Genomic DNA, 17,210 nt, shown 5'->3' on the forward strand with positions numbered 1-17,210 from the left:
CTCCACTCTGCTCTGTCCTTTCTGGTTTCTTCTCTTGGACAGGTCTGGAGTCCCAGAAAGCCTAGAGCCCCCTGGCGGAGCCAGCCTGAGGGTGGTGGCACTGGCTCTCATCCTCTTCCCTGCCATGGAAGCTCCTCTCTGCCTGTGACCCCCTAGCCTCTGTGCCAGCAGTTTGCTCTGGCAGAGGAAGGGGGCTTCTCTCTGTCTCTGCCTGCCACTGCCGCCCTCCATCTCCCTCCCTCTCTGTCTCTGTCTCTCTCCCTCCTTCTCTGCCCGTATTTCTGTCTGTCTTTGTGATCTGTGATCTGCTGTCTGACTCTCCACCCACAGGGAGGCACACCTGGCCCTAAGCTACGCTTGGCTGAAACCACCAAGCCAGGCTCTCATGCCAGCCTCCCACAGGGGATGGGCACCCACTCTCCACACTGTGGAAGTTCAGGGGCATCGCCCTGAGCCCTCACCCTCTCTCCTCCCCCCCAGGGCCACCCCTGCCGTCTGCAGGGTGAGGGGCACTTACCACTCCCCCCCGGCAGCGGAAGGCCAGCCAGGGAGGCGCTGAGAAGGACGAGGCACAGCAGGCCCGCCATGGTGTGGCCGAGGACAGCTCTCCGTCCCCGCCGTGACAGGCCTCTGGGGCAAGGTTCACGCACCCTGGCTGGAGGGTGGCTGGGTGTCCTTCTGTTTATCACAGCCTCCTGATTGGAGCCTGGGCCTGCCCGGTGGCAGGGCAGGCGGGGGGAGGTCAGGGGCAGGCGACCGCACTGAGGGCATGGTCACCCTGGCCTGTGTGGCCGTGGGGAGGTCCTGGCCCAACCTTGTCCTTGTCAGGAACCGTGTCCAGGGGGGCCTGCTGTGGGCACAGGAGCACTTTGTTCTGAGAGAGAAAAAAAACGTCATTTTATAGCTTTCAGACGTTTATGTCTAGCTCTGTTTTTGTTCTTACAACCACGATAAAAACCAAGTATCATTTGCCCATCTTTTCTCTAGGACAGAAAACAGGTTTAGAGAGAGGTGGAGCGTTAGTCCGTGGCCGTGCGTGGTGGACGCGGGGTTAGGACCCGGGGCTTTCTGCCCACGCGGGGCGGGAGGTGTGTGCACCACACGGGGCCCTGGGCCGATCTGCCAGCCAGGAGCCTCCCCTCCTGGAGTGGCAGGTGTGGGGCATGGCCCGAGCGTCTCAGCTGACCGGGGCTCTGGAGGAAGAGGCCTGGGAACTGCCGGTGGGGTGAGCGCCTGTGCTGGAGATGAGGGGGTTGTGCTGTGTTCCACGCACCAAGCACACCTGACGCGTTCCACGTATGACACCCTGGTCGCTTGGCTTGTTCGCCGCTCTGTGTCCAGCACGGAGAGGGGTGTCTGGCACACAGTAGGTGCTCAGTAAACACCAGTGGGCTGAACGAATCAGCGATGTCCCAGAACGCTCCTGCGGGGCGCCCAGGCCAGGGCTGGTCTTTCGCAGGGTGGTCAGCGTGATGTGCAGAGCCTGGTCCCTGAGCCTGGCTCGCCTGGTCTCTGTGCTGCCCTGTCTCTGCACTGCTGGGCGAGTGGGGCGAGACTGGATTCCCCGCGCCTGGCGAGGGGAGATGGTCCATGCGGGTGAGGCACTGCGGCGTGGCCTGGCACTGCACCCGCCGCAGCAGTGCGGCCGGGGAGAGCGGGGCAGAGCCGGCAGCCCGCCCACGACCTGCTGAACCCCTTGGGTCTGAGTGGGCTCCTGCCTTGGCCCCTTGAACCCCGCATCCCCTTTTCTTCCCAGGAAGAGGAGTCCAGCTAGCTTTCATTTCCGGGAAGAAACAAGAGGCTCAGGGCCTCCAGAGGCCTCGGGCATTTTGGTTGCAGAATTTCTCAAGTGTCTGCAGCCTGAGCTGTTTTCTGGGGGCACCTGGACGTTTGCAGATCGGCTTTCCTGGCCTTGGCCGGGTGGCCTGTCCTCCAGTGCCTCGTTTTACCTGCACCGGTTTCATCCTCATGACAAGCATGGCAGCGGGCCCCATCTTGTAGACGAAACGAGGGGCGGAGAGGGTTGGTGGTGCAGCTGAGGGGGCTAGAGCCAGAGCCACCCCAGGAGGCCTGGCCCAAGGCCGGAGCTCTCAACGTGTGTCCGGCGAGAACCCTAGAAACTGCCACCTGATGGGGCAGCAGAGCGTTTCCGGGAAGGCTCAGGCGGCGAGCACGCGAGGTCTGCGGGTCAGGCGGTCTCTTCTGTTCCAGCAACTCAGCCCTGCGGTTTTAAGGGGCTGCGGGTGACGCATAGTGGAGTGGGCAGGCCCCGGGGAGCCTTTAGTCCCAAACACGTGGCCAGGCTTGCGGAGCCCTGGCTACTCAACAGGCTGGACTGTCCGCCAGAGCACGTCTGGCACTTTAAGCACGGCGTCCCAGGCCGGGACGGGCGAGTCTTGAGGGAGGTGGGCGCCCGCCGGGGTGGCCTTGCCCACCTGGCCGGGTTCAGGTGGGGTCAGGCGCTCCCCTCCCTGGTCCCTGGTTCCTCATTCTTCTCAACCTGAGGCCTGTGTGCCCATCACCTGCGGGACTCGATAAGAAGGTAGGTCAAGGGGCCTCACCCCCATCCCACTGAGCTGGGCAGGGCCTGGGAACCTGCATTTTTTGGAGCATCCCTGCTGGTCCCCAGGCAGGTGTCATCTGCTGGGGCCTCGGCTGGAAGAGACACCCAGTCCTCAGGGTTGGGGACTGTAGCCTCCAAATCCATGAGAGCTGTTGCGTTTGGAAACAGCTTCATGCAAGGTTCACTTCAGCAAAGATGGTGACTGTGAAGGAGACCTGCTCAGAGGTAAACACGAGGGTCTCCGTGAAATGCCTCTGGACAATTCAGGCAGGGCAGGCAGCCACCGGGGGCTTGGAGGAGGCTCGGCAGCTTGCTGTCCGTGGGGGAGCAGGCGTGCAGGGCATGAGGCCGCGTGTTACGGTCAAGTTCGCACGCTTAGAAAAGATCTGGGGGCTTCCCTGGTGGCGCAGTGGTTAAGAATCCGCCTGCCAAGGCAGGGTACACGGGTTCGAGCCCTAGTCCGGGAAGATCCCACATGCCTCGGAGCAACTAAGCCCGTGCGCCACAACGACTGAGCCTGCGCTCTAGAGCCTGCGAGCCACAACTACTGAGCCCACGAGCCGCAACTACTGAAGCCCATGCACCTAGAGCCCGTGCTCCACTACAAGAGAAGCCACCGCAATGAGAAGCCCGCGCACCGCAACGAAGAGTAGTCCCTGCTCGCCGCAACTAGAGGAAGCCCATGCGCAGCAACGAAGACCCAACGCGGCCAAAAATAAATAAATTTATAAAAAGAAAAGAAAAGATCTGGAAGGATATTCAGCACAGTGAGTGGCGGATGCTAACAGTTTTTCTGTAATGAAGATGAAACGCTTGAGTGAGAGACGAACATGTGGGGAAGCGGCACCGTCACCACGGGTGGACACGTCACCGGGGGTGGACACTCACGCCTCTGCTGCCGGCCCGGCGCGCCCCGTCCCCGCGTGCTCTGCCCGGTGTGTCACCTTCTGTCCCCCTCCCCTCTCCATCTGCCTCTTTGAAGCTCAGTCTCTCTTTCTCTCCAGCTCCTCAGAATCTCCCTCAGGTTTCTCTCTGTCTCTCCATCCCTCAGTCTCTCTCTGTCTGTCAGTCTCCCTGTCTCCCTCTCTGTGTCTCTGTTTCCGCTTCCCCTTCCCCTGCCCCAAGAACCACAGGAGAATTTCCGGCTTTGGTGCGCGAAGACCGGGCACACACGGCGGCTTTATTTGCGGGGCGGGCGCTAGGGCAGCAGCGGGGCCCGGACAAGGCCCCCCGAGGGCGGCGGGGAGCCCATGAGCCGGCGGAGCCAGGCCGTGTACTGGGAGACCCGGGTGTAGACGCCGAAGTGGCCGGCGGCCGCGCAGCCCTCGCCCCAGCTGACGACGCCCGTCAGGTACCAGGTGCCCTGGAAGTGGGTGGCGTGCGGGCCCCCGCTGTCCCCCTTGCAGGCGTCCTTGCTGCCGTCCGTGTAGCCGGCGCAGAACATGTTGTCGGTGACGACGGGGCCGCCGGGCCTCTGGCGCGACTGCTGCCGGCAGTCCTGGGTCAGGAGCCGGGGCACGTGCACGGCCATGAGCCGGCGGGCCGTGGCGCCGCGCTCCAGGAGCTGGCCCCAGCCGCTGACGGCCGAGAAGCGCACGAAGGCCAGCGTCCCCTCGGCGAAGGCCGGCTCGGGCAGGCAGAGGGGCACCACGTGGTCGCCGAGGGCCACGGGCCGCGCCAGGCGGAGCAGGGCCAGGTCGTGGTCCGTCTTGCCCCGGACGTACTTGTCGGGGACGATGACCTGAGCCACCTGCCGCGCCTGCTCGTCACCCTCGTCCTGGCTGAGGTCGTGCTCGCCTGCGGGGGGGACAGTCCACTCACTCCCCGCCTCGCCTCCCGGGGCCCCGCGTCCCCCACCCCCGGTGGGCGAGCAGCCTCCTGGGGCTGCCGGGGGGGTCAGCGTGGGCGTGAGTCAGGGCGGATCTGGCCCCGAGGTGCTGGAGGCAGGTGAGGGGTTCGGGCGGGCAGCCGTGGCTGGGTGAGGAGAGGGTGCCCCGGTTCCCCTGGTTCTTCCAGGCGGGGCCTGGCCCTCCTGGGGTCCTCGTCGTCCCCTAGACCCACCGGGCAGCGCAGCCTTGGGTGGGGCACCCCCTCGGGGACCTTGGCGGGAGCAGCGTCACCCCAGGGCCGCATCTGGGTGGCAAAGAGGCTGAGGTGGGTGGCCACAGTGGCGCTGTGGGTATGGGGTCTGCCCAGACGCTGCCACTTCTCTTTGTGGGGAAGGTCGCTGGTCGTGGAAGCCCCGAATCTTAGCCCCGAGGTTATCATTCAAGGACCGTCTCCCGGCAGAAGGGGGTGCCACGCAACGTACCCAGCACCACCGTCAGGTTCCTCCAGCTTCTGAGTCTGTCGAAACAGTGGGCTGCGGAGACCACCCAGGCGGCGTGGAGCAGGGAGCCCCCGCACAGCAGCGCCCCGTTCAGCTTCAGCATGGCCTGACAAGGGCACAGCAGGCGCTGGGGGCTCGCGTTCCCGTCGTGGCTGCCCTGGGGGCCCCCTTTCCCGTGCGCCCGGGCGGGCGCTGCTTTACAGGCCGCTTCCGTCCGGCTAAGGGAGTGGAAGGCTGCTGGACGCTGGCCAGACGGCGGGCACGCCGAGGCTGGACCCCTGTGCATGCCCGGGATCGTCACCCAAGTTCGGCCCAACGCTCCTGGGGCCCTACCTGCCAGGGACACTCTCCTTTGGGGCAGACGTGACCACCCACGATTCGGCCTTGGGGGTTGCTGTCGTTTCTTTTTTCCAGAACAGGCCTTTTTCCGCACGGATATTCAACTGTGTAAAACAAATCCAGCAAGACGTGGGGATGTGTGAGGTGCTGGTGAGAAAGGCCAGGGGCCCTGCGGACGGGCGGCTGCGCCTCTGGTGCTGCCCAGGGCTGCGGCAGGCCCTTGCGGGAGCTGCCGGGGAAGCAGATGGCCCAGGGTCCTGGAGAGTGGGTCCCGCTCATTTTCCAAGGGGGGAAGACGTGCAGCTTGAAGTCACTAAAGGTGTAAAGGATAAGCTGTGTAAGGTGACCGGCATCTCAGACAATCAGGCTGCTCTTCTGACCCGGCTCCAAGTTTTCCATCCTCCAAGAAAGCCCCAGGCCAGAAAAGAAAGCCTTTAGAGGCGGCAGCTGAATTTCAGGCTTCCTAGACAAGGCTGGGTACATCCACCTCTGGAGAGACGCAGGGCTGGGGGTGGGGTCAGCTTTGGGAGCTGCAGCCCCATCGCCTTTAGGCTGGGTTGGAGACGTTTTCCGTTTTCCCAAAAGTGCTTGCCGTTGAAGAGACTTGGAATGCAGAATCGTGCTGCAGTCAGTACAGACACTGGGTGTGGTGCTGAGCCCAGCGCGGGGAGTGGGCGTGGGCAGCGCGCGCTGCCTTCTGCACCTGCCCCCTCTCCGGGGCTCCGCCCTGTCCACCGGGGCCCCTCCCTGCTCTGGGGGCGGGGGCGGCCGCCTCCACCCCAGCTTCCCCTCTGCCGCGCAGAGCGCGCCGGCAGTGCCTGGTAGATGCTCAGTGATGCTATGCTTCCCCCCACCCATCTTGTAGCCAACGGGGGGACGTGTGTCAGGACAGTGCTCATCGGAAATGAAACCGCGCAGCCCTGGACCTGGTCCCCGAGGGCCTGTTACCTGTGGGCGTGCAGGACACCCCGTCCGCCTGGAGCGCGTAGCCCTCGTGGCACCAGCAGGTGCGCCCAGCCTCCGCGTCATCCCTGCAGAACTGCTCACAGCCCCCGTTGTCATTCGGGCAGATCAGCTGGCTCTTCTTGTCTGAGGGCGGAGGGCATGGCCGACAGGGGCCCCAGTCAGGGCAAGCCAGCCCGGGGGCCACCCCTCCCTGGGCCAGGGGCCGTGTTCTGCACGAAGGTGGCACCCAGCTTCCGGCTCCAGGGACAGCCTGGCAGCAGGCTGCTCTGCAGACTGACCCGGAAGGGCAAGACCTGGAGTTTGGGGCGGGGTCCCACGTCTGAGCAGCCTCGCCAGTGGGGATGCGGGGCCGGCATGCTGTGGCCTCCACACCGTCACCCCTCCCAGGCTGGGGAAAGCAGAGGCCCCTGGGGACGGTGGACGAGTCCGACTCAATCGGAGGCCAGCCCGCGAGCAGCCAGAGCCAGGAGGCTGGTCTGCAGCCGGGGCCTGGTGCCCCAGGGAGCCGCCCGGGCTGGCCGCTGGCTCAACCTGCCTCTGAAAAAGGGAACTTTGTTGTGGACACGTGGTTGGCTCGCTCTGCAAGTCCAGGGCCACCAGCGGGAAGGCCTGTCCTGGAGGTGAATTCACACCAGGACCGCTGAGCACCCAAGCCCCAGGTGACCGGCGGGGAGCCTCCTCCGTCTCTGACCGTGGTCCTTTGAGACGAGCTAGGTGGCATCAGAATGTTCACAGGTGGGGAGGGATCCCGGGAAGTGACTGCCCCCCTCTGATGAAGTCGTCCACTTTAATTTGATCTGCCTGATAAGAGTGTTGTTTTCCTGGGGGCCTGGGGCCACCTGGCATCAGCGTGACCCCTGGAGGGGCTGGACGTGGGGGTCAGCCACATCCTTGTGCCTGAGCCCCAGTGGGACCTCAGGATCCCGGGGCTTGTGGGCGCGTCCCTGGCGGGTGAGTCTCTGTAAGTTCTGTCCCACATGGTCTCGGAGAACAGAACGCCATCCACAGGGCTCCCGGGAAGAAGACGCTGGGAGCTCACACCTGGCCCCTCGGCTGTTTGAACCCATATCCTTTCCTGTGTGATAACTGTAACCGCGCCTGTGTCGGCCTTCAGAGCATGCTGACCTTCTAGCAGATGACTGAAGCTGAGGGTGGTCTGGGGAGCCCTGAGCTGTGTGATACTGTAGTACTGGGCCGACCCTTGTAACAGCAAGTAGGGAAGGCCGAGCTTCCCTGACCACCTCGCCACTGGGATGTATGGAGCTGGCGGAGATGCAGTGATTCCCCGGGCCCCTCCGGGTGCATCAGAATTTCCCAGTGCCGGGAGCCCAGAAGGGGACAGGGCGTCAAAAGTGGAAGAATTAGCACCTTAGAACCCCAGATCCGAGACTCTCAGGTTGAGGCCCTTCAAGGTCACCGAGGCCAACCTCCCCCCAGGCCGTGCTCAGCAGCCCCCCCGGGGGCCCCGGGCCTCCTCACTCGTCTCACAGTTCCGGCCCTCGAAGCCATCCAGGCAGAAGCAGAGGTAGGACTGGAGCTGGTCCTCGCAGGAGCCCCCGTTCTGGCAGGGCCTGGAGGCGCACTGGTCCCCGTCTGCGAGCAAGTCAGTGTCAGGATGCCGAGAGGGGGGCTGGCGGGTAGAACAAGTCGGCTGGGCACATACTCACCGTTGTAAGAAATCCAGAACTGATTCTGAGGGAGCAAAGAGGAAGGTGCGTGACACAGGCGTGCACCAGAGGCAATGCTTATGGTACCCGCGGAAGGAGCTGGTGGGCTGGGGCGGGCCGGGGGGCTTCTGACCCGGCCCTCGTGATGGGCTCTGAAAGCCAGACTTTTTTCTGTGGAGACGAGGTGGGTGCATCCAGGGGAAGCGAGTTTTTTCCTAATATCCACCCACCATCGCTAAGGCCACCAGAGGTCACAGATTTCCTCTCCCAAGTCAGGATCCCCAGGCTTTAGCTCTGCCACGTCCGAGCTGTGAATGCGGACAAGACACCCCGGCTCCCTGAGCCCCCAGTTCCTCCTCGGATGCTGCGTGGACTGTCCAGTCACCCGCTGAGCGGGAGAAGGTGGGAAAGGGACGCACGGGCGCTCTGCCGACCGCAGAGGCCCCGTCAGTAAAAGGGATTCCCGAGGAATCTTCTGGCCAATGACGTAAAACTCGCAGGGTTGTTGTGAGAATCAAAGCAGGCCTCACAACCACGGGGTGGCCGCCGCACGCCGCTGGCCCCACCCACGCGAGCTCACCGTCCTCTCCTTGCTCTGGAAGATCTCCCGGGCCTCCTCGAAGGAGCAGAGCTCCTCCCTGCACTCGCGCTCCAGGGATCCCGGCCACAGTTCCTCCAGCAACGAGTTGGCACGCCGGGGCCGGTGCAGGACGCTGTGGGCTTGCTCCTGGGAGACAAAGACTGGAGGGCGGGCCGTGAGACGCTGGACGCCCGGGGGGGGCCCACGCCCTCCCGTCCCCCCACCCTGCCCTTCCGCTAGGTAATGGGAGTCAGAGGGCTCCTGTCCACAGGCCTGGCTGAGTTTGCAATGGGAGCACGTTCTCGCTGCTGCCAACGGGCAGCACTGCACAAGCTTTATGTGCAGGAGGAAGGCAACGTGCTCAGTAGGTCGTCATAACACATTCACACCCTTGACCTGGTCCCTTCACTTCTAGGAATTTATCCCGAGGAAATGCTCTGAGACCTGCACAGAGACCCAGCCATCAGGAAAGCTGGAGACAAATAATCTGAAACACTAAATGATGGTGCCCCATGATGCTTAAGAAGGTGCGATATTAAGTGAAAAAAGAAGACAAGCAGGAAGGACCATGGGCGGCACCAGCTCTGCCACTCGGACCCCAGAGTCTGGCCGTGGGATCTGAGGGACGACGTGAACCGGACTTTACGGGACAGTGTCGGTGCCTGATTCCCACCTCGGCCCCTCGGTGCTGGAGAGTCACGATGACAGCTCACAGAGCTGTCCCCGTGTTACCGGCGCAGGCTTCCCAGTGTCTGCGAGGGCGGGGTGCAGGGGTCACAGGCGTGGTGGCAGGTCATCACGGTCCAGCGTCCCCACACCGTCCCTCGCGCCAGCCCCCCACCGAGAGGCCGAGAGAGCAGAGTGAGAGAGGCACCTCTGAGCCCCAGATCCTGTGCCAGGGGGTGGGGGGTTGTTGGCGGCAGGCGGGGGGCGCCCACTGTTGGCCGGGGAACGCCACGGCTCCCAAAAGTCTGGAAAATAATTCCCCGAAGCCTTTCCTCCAAACGCTGGGCGAGGCCCTGGGCACCGTTTGCCGTTCGGAAGGAAAGCAGATCAGAGCGGAGCTGCCAGCAAACGGGAGCGCCCAGCACGTGGGCCAGCTTTGGGGGTCGGCTTCCCTTCCGCTGGGTGAATGGGGAAACCTCCCCACCGCGTACCTGCCACCAGGGACCCCCGCAGACCAAGCAGAAGGCAGAGGAGGGCCAACCCCCGGAGCCGAGGAACCATGGCGAGGCCCTGGGTCGCTTAGTCTGTTGACTTTCCAGGTGGGGAGGCGGGCAAAGTTCTCCAAGAGCCGGAGAGGGTGGGGGAGGGAGGCCTCGCCTCCCAAGCACACGGGCATGCGGTCCCCCACCTAGTGCCTGCTGACGGGACAGCCGGGCCGCCCCAGGGCACGGGCCTGGGGCATCGGGCTCCTTGTCCGAGACGAGACACGGGCGTCAGGATGCATGTCTGGCGTGTGCAGCTCAAATGCGGCTCAGAAGTCTGCAGCCCGAGGACGTAGGACGGCAAGCTGGGAAACAGAACTGAACTGCGGGTGGAGAGCCATCCCCCGCAGTGATGATACTGGGAAAGGGGAGCAGATTTGGGGCGTGAATGTGAATATTTTGTCACAGGGGAGGCCTGGTTTCTCAGCCAAAGGGCCCCTCTGGGAGCGCGAGGGGGAGGGGTGCGTGCCCCCAGCAGAGCCCCTGCCCCTGTCTCAGCCCTGGGGGGCCCGGGTCTTGTCCCTCATGCCCTCCTGGGCCCAGGCCACCAGCTGGGGTGACCAGCTATCCTGGCTGCCAGGCATGAAAGGGTTTCTCAGGACGCTGGACTTTCCAGACTTAACTGGGACTGTCCTGGGCCCGTTGGGCTGGCGGTCACCCTGCAAGGCTCACTCAGGCGTCCAGCCTCCTCCAGAACTAGCCTCCTCTCCATAAACGGGTGGAGGCTGGGGACACCAGCTCTGCGCATTTATCTTCAGAGGGGGAGCAAGGAGACCCAGCTGTTCCAGGCGGGTCCGGCGCTACTCCCTCCCCAGATGGAAGGCAATCCTTAGAGGACAACATTTTACTTATCACCTCTGGAATTTCTATTTGTTACTGTCAACAGTTGTTTAGGAATTCAGTTATACAGGAATTTATTTGTGAAGGGGGGAGGGGGAGAGGAGGGGAGGGGGAGGGGGGGGAGAGGAGGGGAGGGGAGGGGGAGGGGGAGGGGAGGGGGAGAGGAGGGGAAGGGGAGGGGGAGAGGAGGGGAAGGGGAGGGGGAGAGGAGGGGAAGGGGAGGGGGAGAGGAGGGGAAGGGGAGGGGGAGAGGAGGGGAAGGGGAGGGGGGAGGGGGAGAGGAGGGGGAGGGGAGAGGCGGGGGAGGGGGAGGGGAGGGGAGGGGAGGGGGAGAGGAGGGGAGGGACTCTCACAGCCCTTCGTGGCGACGCCTGGGCCCAGTGGGTGCAGCAGCTCCAGAGTCAGACCACCTGGCAGGGTCCCATCTGGGTCCATCTCCTCCCGCTTGGGGAGGAAGGGGCTCATTCCTTTGAGCCTCACTTTCTTTGCCGGGCAGCGGGCTGCTCGTCCTGCCGAGAGCCTGGGGGTGTGCACTGCCCTGCGAGGGCTCCAGAAGCACCACCTGCCACCCCTGCCGGGTGCGGCCACTGCCTGGGGCTTCCTCCGGCCCCAGGGCTGCCCACCTTCTCAGACCGAGTGCAGCGCGGTCACTGGTCACTGACTCCTAGGGCTCCTCTCCAGCCGCCTGACCCAGCACCATCCCCAGGGGCTCCAGCGACGGGAATCTATCCAGTCCCAGGTCTGAAGGCAGGTGTCCCAGGGCCGCGCTCCCTCCAGAGGCTCTGGGGGAGGGTCGTTCTGGCCTCTTCCAGCTCCTGGGGCTCTGGTGGCCCTTGGTACCCCTGCCCTGCTGAGCCAGCCCTCCAGATTCTGCCTCGGCCGGCACATGGCTGCTCCCGCCTGGTGTGTGTGTGTGTGTCCAAATTTCCTGCTCCTTATAAGGACACCAGCCATTGGACTAGGGGCCACCATGACCCCATCTTGACCGACTGCACCTGCAGCGACCCTGTATCCAAGCAGGATCACCTTCCGGGGTCCGGGCGGACAGGGGTCCTAGGGCGATGTTCGCAGCCCGGTGCCCCTGGCTTCCCTCGGATGGAGCGGAGCCGCACCTGTGTGTGGAGCCGCGTGAGGGGCATCCTGACCCCAGGCCCAGTGGGGACAAGGCTCGGGGGTGAGGAAAGAACTCTGCTCCTTCTAGGGCTTCTCAAAGCATCACCACTGAACCAGGTTTCCACAGACAAACGACCTGCCAGGCACAGGGCCTCAGCATGAATTAGGGCAATGCGAGGGACAGAGGCCCTCAGGTCCAGGGTGACGGGGTCCCCGCAGAGGTGGAGGGGACGCTGCAGGCCAGTGGGGACCTGACTTGAAGGAGCCACTACGCCCACTGACACTTGTGCTATTTCTCCCAGGTGGCCGAGCACAGGTAGAGTTCACCCTATCTTATTCCTGCAGAAGAACCCCTGACAGAGGGGGGAGGGGGAGGGGGGACATGGGCGCTGGGGTCGAGGGCTTAGGGATCAGGAGGCCCCACTCGCCCTGGGCCCCTCCGGCCCACACTGGCATCTGGGGGTGGGGGGCGTTCCAGTGAGGGCGAGCCTAACATTACCACCCAGTTTCAGATCCTGTGCCTTTACAGAGCAAGGCCGACAGCAAGAGGTGCTGATGTTTATTCAAACACCAGCCATACAATAAAGAACTCGGATTTTTAAATTTCACTTACATCAGTAGTGTTAAAAAAAAAAAACAGTGACTGAAGCATGAGGTTTTAAAGTGCTTTTATGAGGAAGAGATCACAAAAATGGTGGACAATCCCAGGCTGGAATGGCAGGAATGGTGCCTGAACAATCAATATATTCAGTAAATTATGTGAAGCATCATTTTCCAAATAACTTATACACCAGGAGAAAAGCTGCCGGGCTTGTACGCCGTCTACTATACACTCCAGAGAGGTCTGGCCCTGCACAAGGACGGGGAGCCCGTGGGTTGGGCTGCAGGGGCCTGGGGCTCAGGGGGGGCTGTAAAGTGACACATCGCCAGCAGCTTGGAGGCTATAAATACACCCCTCACAGTGGGGACGTATGTACACACATCGACATATATACACACATATAAAAATATCTGCCCCAATCAGACACAGAAAGAAGCGTTTCCAAGGAACAGAATTTGTTTCTGAAACACAACAGTAAAACAGAAGAGTTTTCTTTCCAGTTCTGCCTTGATTTGAATAAGATTAAACTCTGCTCCTGTGCTCAGGACAGTTCCACACAGGACATGCAAGGCGGGGGAGGCGGGGGGCCGGGAGCTCAAGTTTTCCCTGGGCTCCTGTGACAACATCGGTTCAGATGACACCTGCAAAAACTGCATCTTTACATAGTCTTTAAAAACAATAAAAATATCCTAATTCACTGAAGTGTGTTAAAAAATCAAGAGTCCCCCATTTGTTTTTCTGTAGAAAAGAAGGTTAATATTTTAAATTATAGTTTACATTTTCCTTTGAAAATTAACCTACACAGGTGAAGGAATTTCCTTGGTTTCTAACTGCCTGTGTTTGTAGAACCGCTGCCTGATTCTACCGAGGGACGTCCTTCCACTCACCTGTGACCGGGTGGGCCACCAGTTTCCACGAGCGCGTGTCCCCCAAATCATTCAGCGCCATGTAAACCCCAATAACAAAAAAGTTTTATATCAAATACAGTATCAAATTGTCATTTCACGTAAACACAGTGATTCTTGGTAAAGATCAGAGGCCAAAGTATCACCAAAAAGATGGCCGTAGAATTAATCCTTGCTTTAAAAAAAAAATGTGTAGAAGACAAACTAGCCTCCTGCCCCCGCCCCAAGCCGCTGGGTCAGTGAATCGGTCACTTCTTTTGGAAGCAGCGCCACAGAACGCGTGTTCCTGCAGAAAGCACCGGACCAGAAACGTCGGAAACCAAAGGGGAGCGGCTGCGGCCGAGGCCGAAGGGGAGTCCGGGAGCCCTTCTGCACCGGAGGTCTGTCGTCTGCAGCCCCGTCCGTCCGACTCCCCGAGGAAGCCGCGGTGCCGCGCTCTTCCTGCGCCGTGGGGCGCGGTCCTGGCGCCGAGGCCGCAGGGCGGACTCTTCCCGAACCTTCGTCTGGGGCCGCGGCGGCGCCGGCGTTCCGCGGGCGCCGGCCCCTCCCCACGCCGCGCCGGCCCGAGCAGAGGCCAGCTCCCAGGGCCGCAGGCGGGGTGGCCGCGGCGCTACCCCTGCAGGTCCGCGAGGGCGGCCGCGCAGCTCTCGCTGCAGCTGGACGACGCGCTCAGCAGGGCGGACCCCGCGCTGGACTCTGCGGACAAGCAGGCGAGCGGCTGCCGCGCGTCCTGGCCCCGCCCCGGCCCCGCCCCCGGCCCCGCCTCCGCCGCGGTGCCTGCGCTGCTCAGGGGGCCGTACCTGGGCTGCTCAGGCACCCGGGGGCGCCGCGCTGGCCGAGGAGCGAGGACAGCTTGCGGGCTGGCAGCCAGCCCTCGCCGCCGGAGCTCAGGTTCCGCACGAACCTGCAAGGGGCGCGGTCAGGGTGCGGCAGCGCGCGCGGGCTCCGCGGGGGCGCGCGGGCGGTCTTACCAGAGGCCCTCGTCGCCCTCCTGCACCAGCTCCACCTCGTCCCCGCTCCTCAGGACCAGCGCGTCGGGGCCCCCCTTCTCGTCCAGCCCCGTGACGGTGTACTTCCCGGGGACCTGGGGAGGGGACGGCAGGGCGCATGGCACACATGGCACGCATCTGCCGGTGCCCAGCGTCCCGGGTAGGACGAGAGCCTTGCCATTCGCAGAGCTTCCGGTGGGGCTATGGCCTTACACTGGGAAGGTCTCCTAGTCCAGGGAGACGCTGGGTCTCACGTGGCGGCCACTAAAGCTGAGCAGCCTGTGCAGTGCCCTTGGCTGCGCCCCAGTGCTCCCACCACACCCAGCTCCTGCGGCCCCAGGGCCTTTGCACCTGCTGTTGCCTCTTCCTGGGCCGCACCTCTGCCCTCACCGCGCATGCTCTGCCTTTTCCTAGCCTTTCACCCCAGGAGAGGGGGGATTTTTGTCCGCCTTGCCCCCGTTTGCCCTCAGTGCCTGACACAGCAGGTGCTCGGCACACCTGTGGACGGAGCTGCTGCGCCATGCGGACTCTGAGAAGGGGAGGCCGTTCTGCTGGACTGTGGGGCTCCAGCCTCACGAGCAGCGAGACACACGACTGGGAGCCCCTGAACTGTGCAGGGGTCACGCGCCACCAGGCTTGGGAGCAGGGAGAGCCAGGCCAGTGTCCGTTATCCTCACAGGAGCAGCTGCACCCTCTCTGGACACCCTGTCGGGGCCCCGACTGGCCCTGAGCAGCACCTCACACCCTCCTGCTACACCAAGAGCGGAGTGCAAACCCACGAGGCCTGCCTGGCCTCCCTGCCCGCCAGCCTAGGTTTCCCCCACTGGTCCCCCAATGCCCTGGCCGGCTCTTCTCACCCTCAGGCCTCCTCGGGAAAGGCTGCCCTGGCCGCCCGAGACTCTCCCTCCGTTCTCCTCCATTTACCTGTGTCTACCCCGCCAACTCTGGGGTGCTTTGCTCGCTGCAATAAACCGGGTGTGGACCAGGGCAGCTCTGAGCGGGCAGCAAATAACTGTTGCTACCGTCCTGACTGACGACTTAATATGTAAATAGCTTCCTCTGCTGCTCGTGCTAAAACGGGACTTTGTTTAGAAAGCAAATCCGTACCGTACAGTGAGGTTCTCTGAAACAGATGGCGGTACACACGCAGCTTTAAGAAAGCTCCCCTGAGGGGCAGGTCAGAGGTGTGCACTGTCCCCTGTGAGGTGGTCTGGTGAGAACTACAGGAGGGCGGGCACACAGCCATGGGGCCCTGCACCTTAAGGTCCCTCCCTAAGCCCTAGGAGGCACGGCCCCGAGCTGCACCGCTGGCACCCTGCCCCCCGGGACCAGCAGTGCAGCTGACAAGGCGGGAGCCAAGGTTACCAGCTTCCTGAGGCCCACTCTGCCTTCCTCCTCTGCGTCCGAGGAGTTGATGGGCTCCTCGGCGCTGGACCAGCCGTCGTTGTCCTCAGGAGCCTCTGACGGGTGAGACGTTTTGCTCCAACCTAGAGAGGACCAGGCCCCGGTGAGGACGCCCTCAAGGTCGAGGGCGGCCTATGGACGTCCCCGCCACCCACACGTGTCGGCTGGGGGAGCCTGCCCTTCCCAGCGGCGCGTAAAGGCGGGCCGGACACCGGCAGGTTTCCGCTTCAACCGTGCAAGCCGCCCAGGGGGCCTGGGCCACAGCACCTGCTTCCACGGCCGGAAACGAACCCCAGCTTCCACCGGACAGCTGGTGACCCCGCCCGTCCGTGTCGAGGCGAACGATGAGGGAAAGGCGTTTGTAATCAACACCTGCAACGCTCAACACCCATCGGCCGGCCGGCCTCACGATGCTGGGTGCTGAGAGCGCCCAGGCCAGGGGGGTGCCGCCCTGTGCTAATCCCCTGTCTGAGCTTCCTCGGGTCACGGGCGGGGAAGAAGCTTCCTCCGGGCTTTATAAACTATGTAAACATTCCTTCTACTGCCCTGTGTCCCCAAAGAGTAGCCGCTGCATTTCCCACTGGGGGAGAGCGCAAGTACGTCGTGGAGAAACACGACAAGTGCCAGGAACGAAGCGAGAGGCCGAAGGCACACGCCTGTGGTTCTGGACGCCAGCCTGTTAAGTGGCGTTTCGACAAGAGGGGAGCGGATCCAGAACCAGTTCCCAGTTCCATCTGGTGTGGCCAGAAGCACACCTTCTCCTGGGAGAGAGGGCGCGAGGGAACCACGCGGCCAAGGGCAGAACGCACACCTGCACGTCCCCCCACCCCTTGCAGTCAGGGTGCAGACAGAGGAGCAGCTGTCCCAAGGCCGACACTTTGAAGGCTGGCAGTGACAAGCTTGTGTTAAAGCGATGTCAGGGAGCTGCCTCTGTCTTCACAGAAAAGGGAGCTGGGATCCAGAGATCCCCCCGCAGCCCGCAGAGCACTGAGTCCCTGCTCCAGGCCAGGCCAGGCCCGGCGCCGAGACCCTCTGGCCCTGCCTCTCCAGCCGGGCAGGGGTGGCGAGCACGAGCCACGGCCCCCGGCGGCTGGCGTCCATGCGGGAAGCCACTAACCACCCTCGCCGCCGGCTTCGGCACGTCCGCAGCCGCCCAGGGCGGGGAGCTCAGACGGACGCCGGGTGGGGGTCACCAGGGGCCCCGGCGCCGGGCAGCTGGCCACAGATGTCCACCCCTCCAGCCCAGCGCCCATAGACACAGGGCTCCCAGCCAAACGGAAGCATGTGTCCGAAGGGGGACAGCGAGGGCAGAAAGACGATGCGGCTCCCTGGGCAGAGGGGCAGCCCCTGGAGACGGAGGTGTGTAAACCCCCGCTTGAGAGCTGCGTGGACGGACGGCTCTGCCTTTTGGTCACACCCGGCTGCCCAGGCCTCTGAGTGACCCTCTGTTAACAGGTGGGATGGTCCCTCTGTCAACACAGTGACACGGGAATAAGCATGAAGTGCTGAGCCCCACGGCCCACTCTTAATCCATGTAGGATGCTGGGGGCTTTGAGGAGGACGTCAGGCCGAGGCAACTGTGAATACGGTCACCTCGTCCCAGTAGAAGAGTTGCTGACATTGATACTGAAAAAACAAGGGGCTGATGGAACTCCAGGAAGCAAGCACTTGGCATTTTCAAGAGTGCCAGCCAGGAAGGCCTGCGG

The 17,210-nt window shown here is 63.2% G+C and overlaps 3 protein-coding genes and 1 long non-coding RNA gene across 26 annotated transcripts in view; 1 reads left to right on the forward strand and 3 right to left on the reverse strand.

Moving 5' to 3' along the window:
* The window catches only part of F10 (coagulation factor X), a 19,858-nt gene extending 19,198 nt beyond the window's left edge, over positions 1-660 (reverse strand). Inside the window, exon 1 of the mRNA XM_082435237.1 lies at positions 518-660. Within this exon, the coding sequence (XP_082291363.1) occupies positions 518-587 (70 nt within the window). The 5' untranslated portion in view covers positions 588-660. The remainder of the gene's footprint in view (positions 1-517) is intronic.
* Positions 1-9,606, forward strand: part of LOC309647701 — a 15,173-nt gene extending 5,567 nt beyond the window's left edge. Inside the window, exon 3 of the long non-coding RNA XR_014256258.1 lies at positions 8,860-9,606. This is a non-coding gene — a long non-coding RNA (uncharacterized lncRNA). The remainder of the gene's footprint in view (positions 1-8,859) is intronic.
* On the reverse strand, positions 3,710-9,686 carry F7 (coagulation factor VII). The gene is made up of 8 exons (XM_082435244.1): positions 9,602-9,686; positions 8,445-8,605; positions 7,865-7,889; positions 7,677-7,790; positions 6,180-6,320; positions 5,226-5,335; positions 4,875-4,998; positions 3,710-4,360 (listed from the first exon to the last, which is right to left on the reverse strand). The coding sequence occupies exons 1-8, from the start codon at positions 9,669-9,671 to the stop codon at positions 3,762-3,764; spliced, it is 1,344 nt and encodes a 447-aa protein (XP_082291370.1). The 5' UTR covers positions 9,672-9,686; the 3' UTR covers positions 3,710-3,761.
* Positions 9,687-12,256: 2,570 nt separating this feature from the next.
* Positions 12,257-17,210, reverse strand: part of MCF2L (MCF.2 cell line derived transforming sequence like) — a 130,736-nt gene continuing 125,782 nt past the window's right edge. For 21 of the 23 annotated variants that reach the window (XM_082434944.1, XM_082434955.1, XM_082434963.1 and 18 more), the window contains 4 exons: positions 15,466-15,587; positions 14,083-14,195; positions 13,912-14,015; positions 12,257-13,807 (listed from right to left, as the gene is read on the reverse strand). In XM_082434944.1, coding sequence (XP_082291070.1) covers positions 13,722-13,807; positions 13,912-14,015; positions 14,083-14,195; positions 15,466-15,587 — 425 coding nt within the window. In that variant the 3' untranslated portion in view covers positions 12,257-13,721. The other 2 variants (XM_082434951.1, XM_082434956.1) reach the window with 2 other exon arrangements.

This window comes from Balaenoptera physalus (assembly GCF_965194825.1).
Source record: "Balaenoptera physalus genome assembly, chromosome: 18".
Classification (NCBI taxonomy): Eukaryota; Metazoa; Chordata; class Mammalia; order Artiodactyla; family Balaenopteridae; genus Balaenoptera; species Balaenoptera physalus.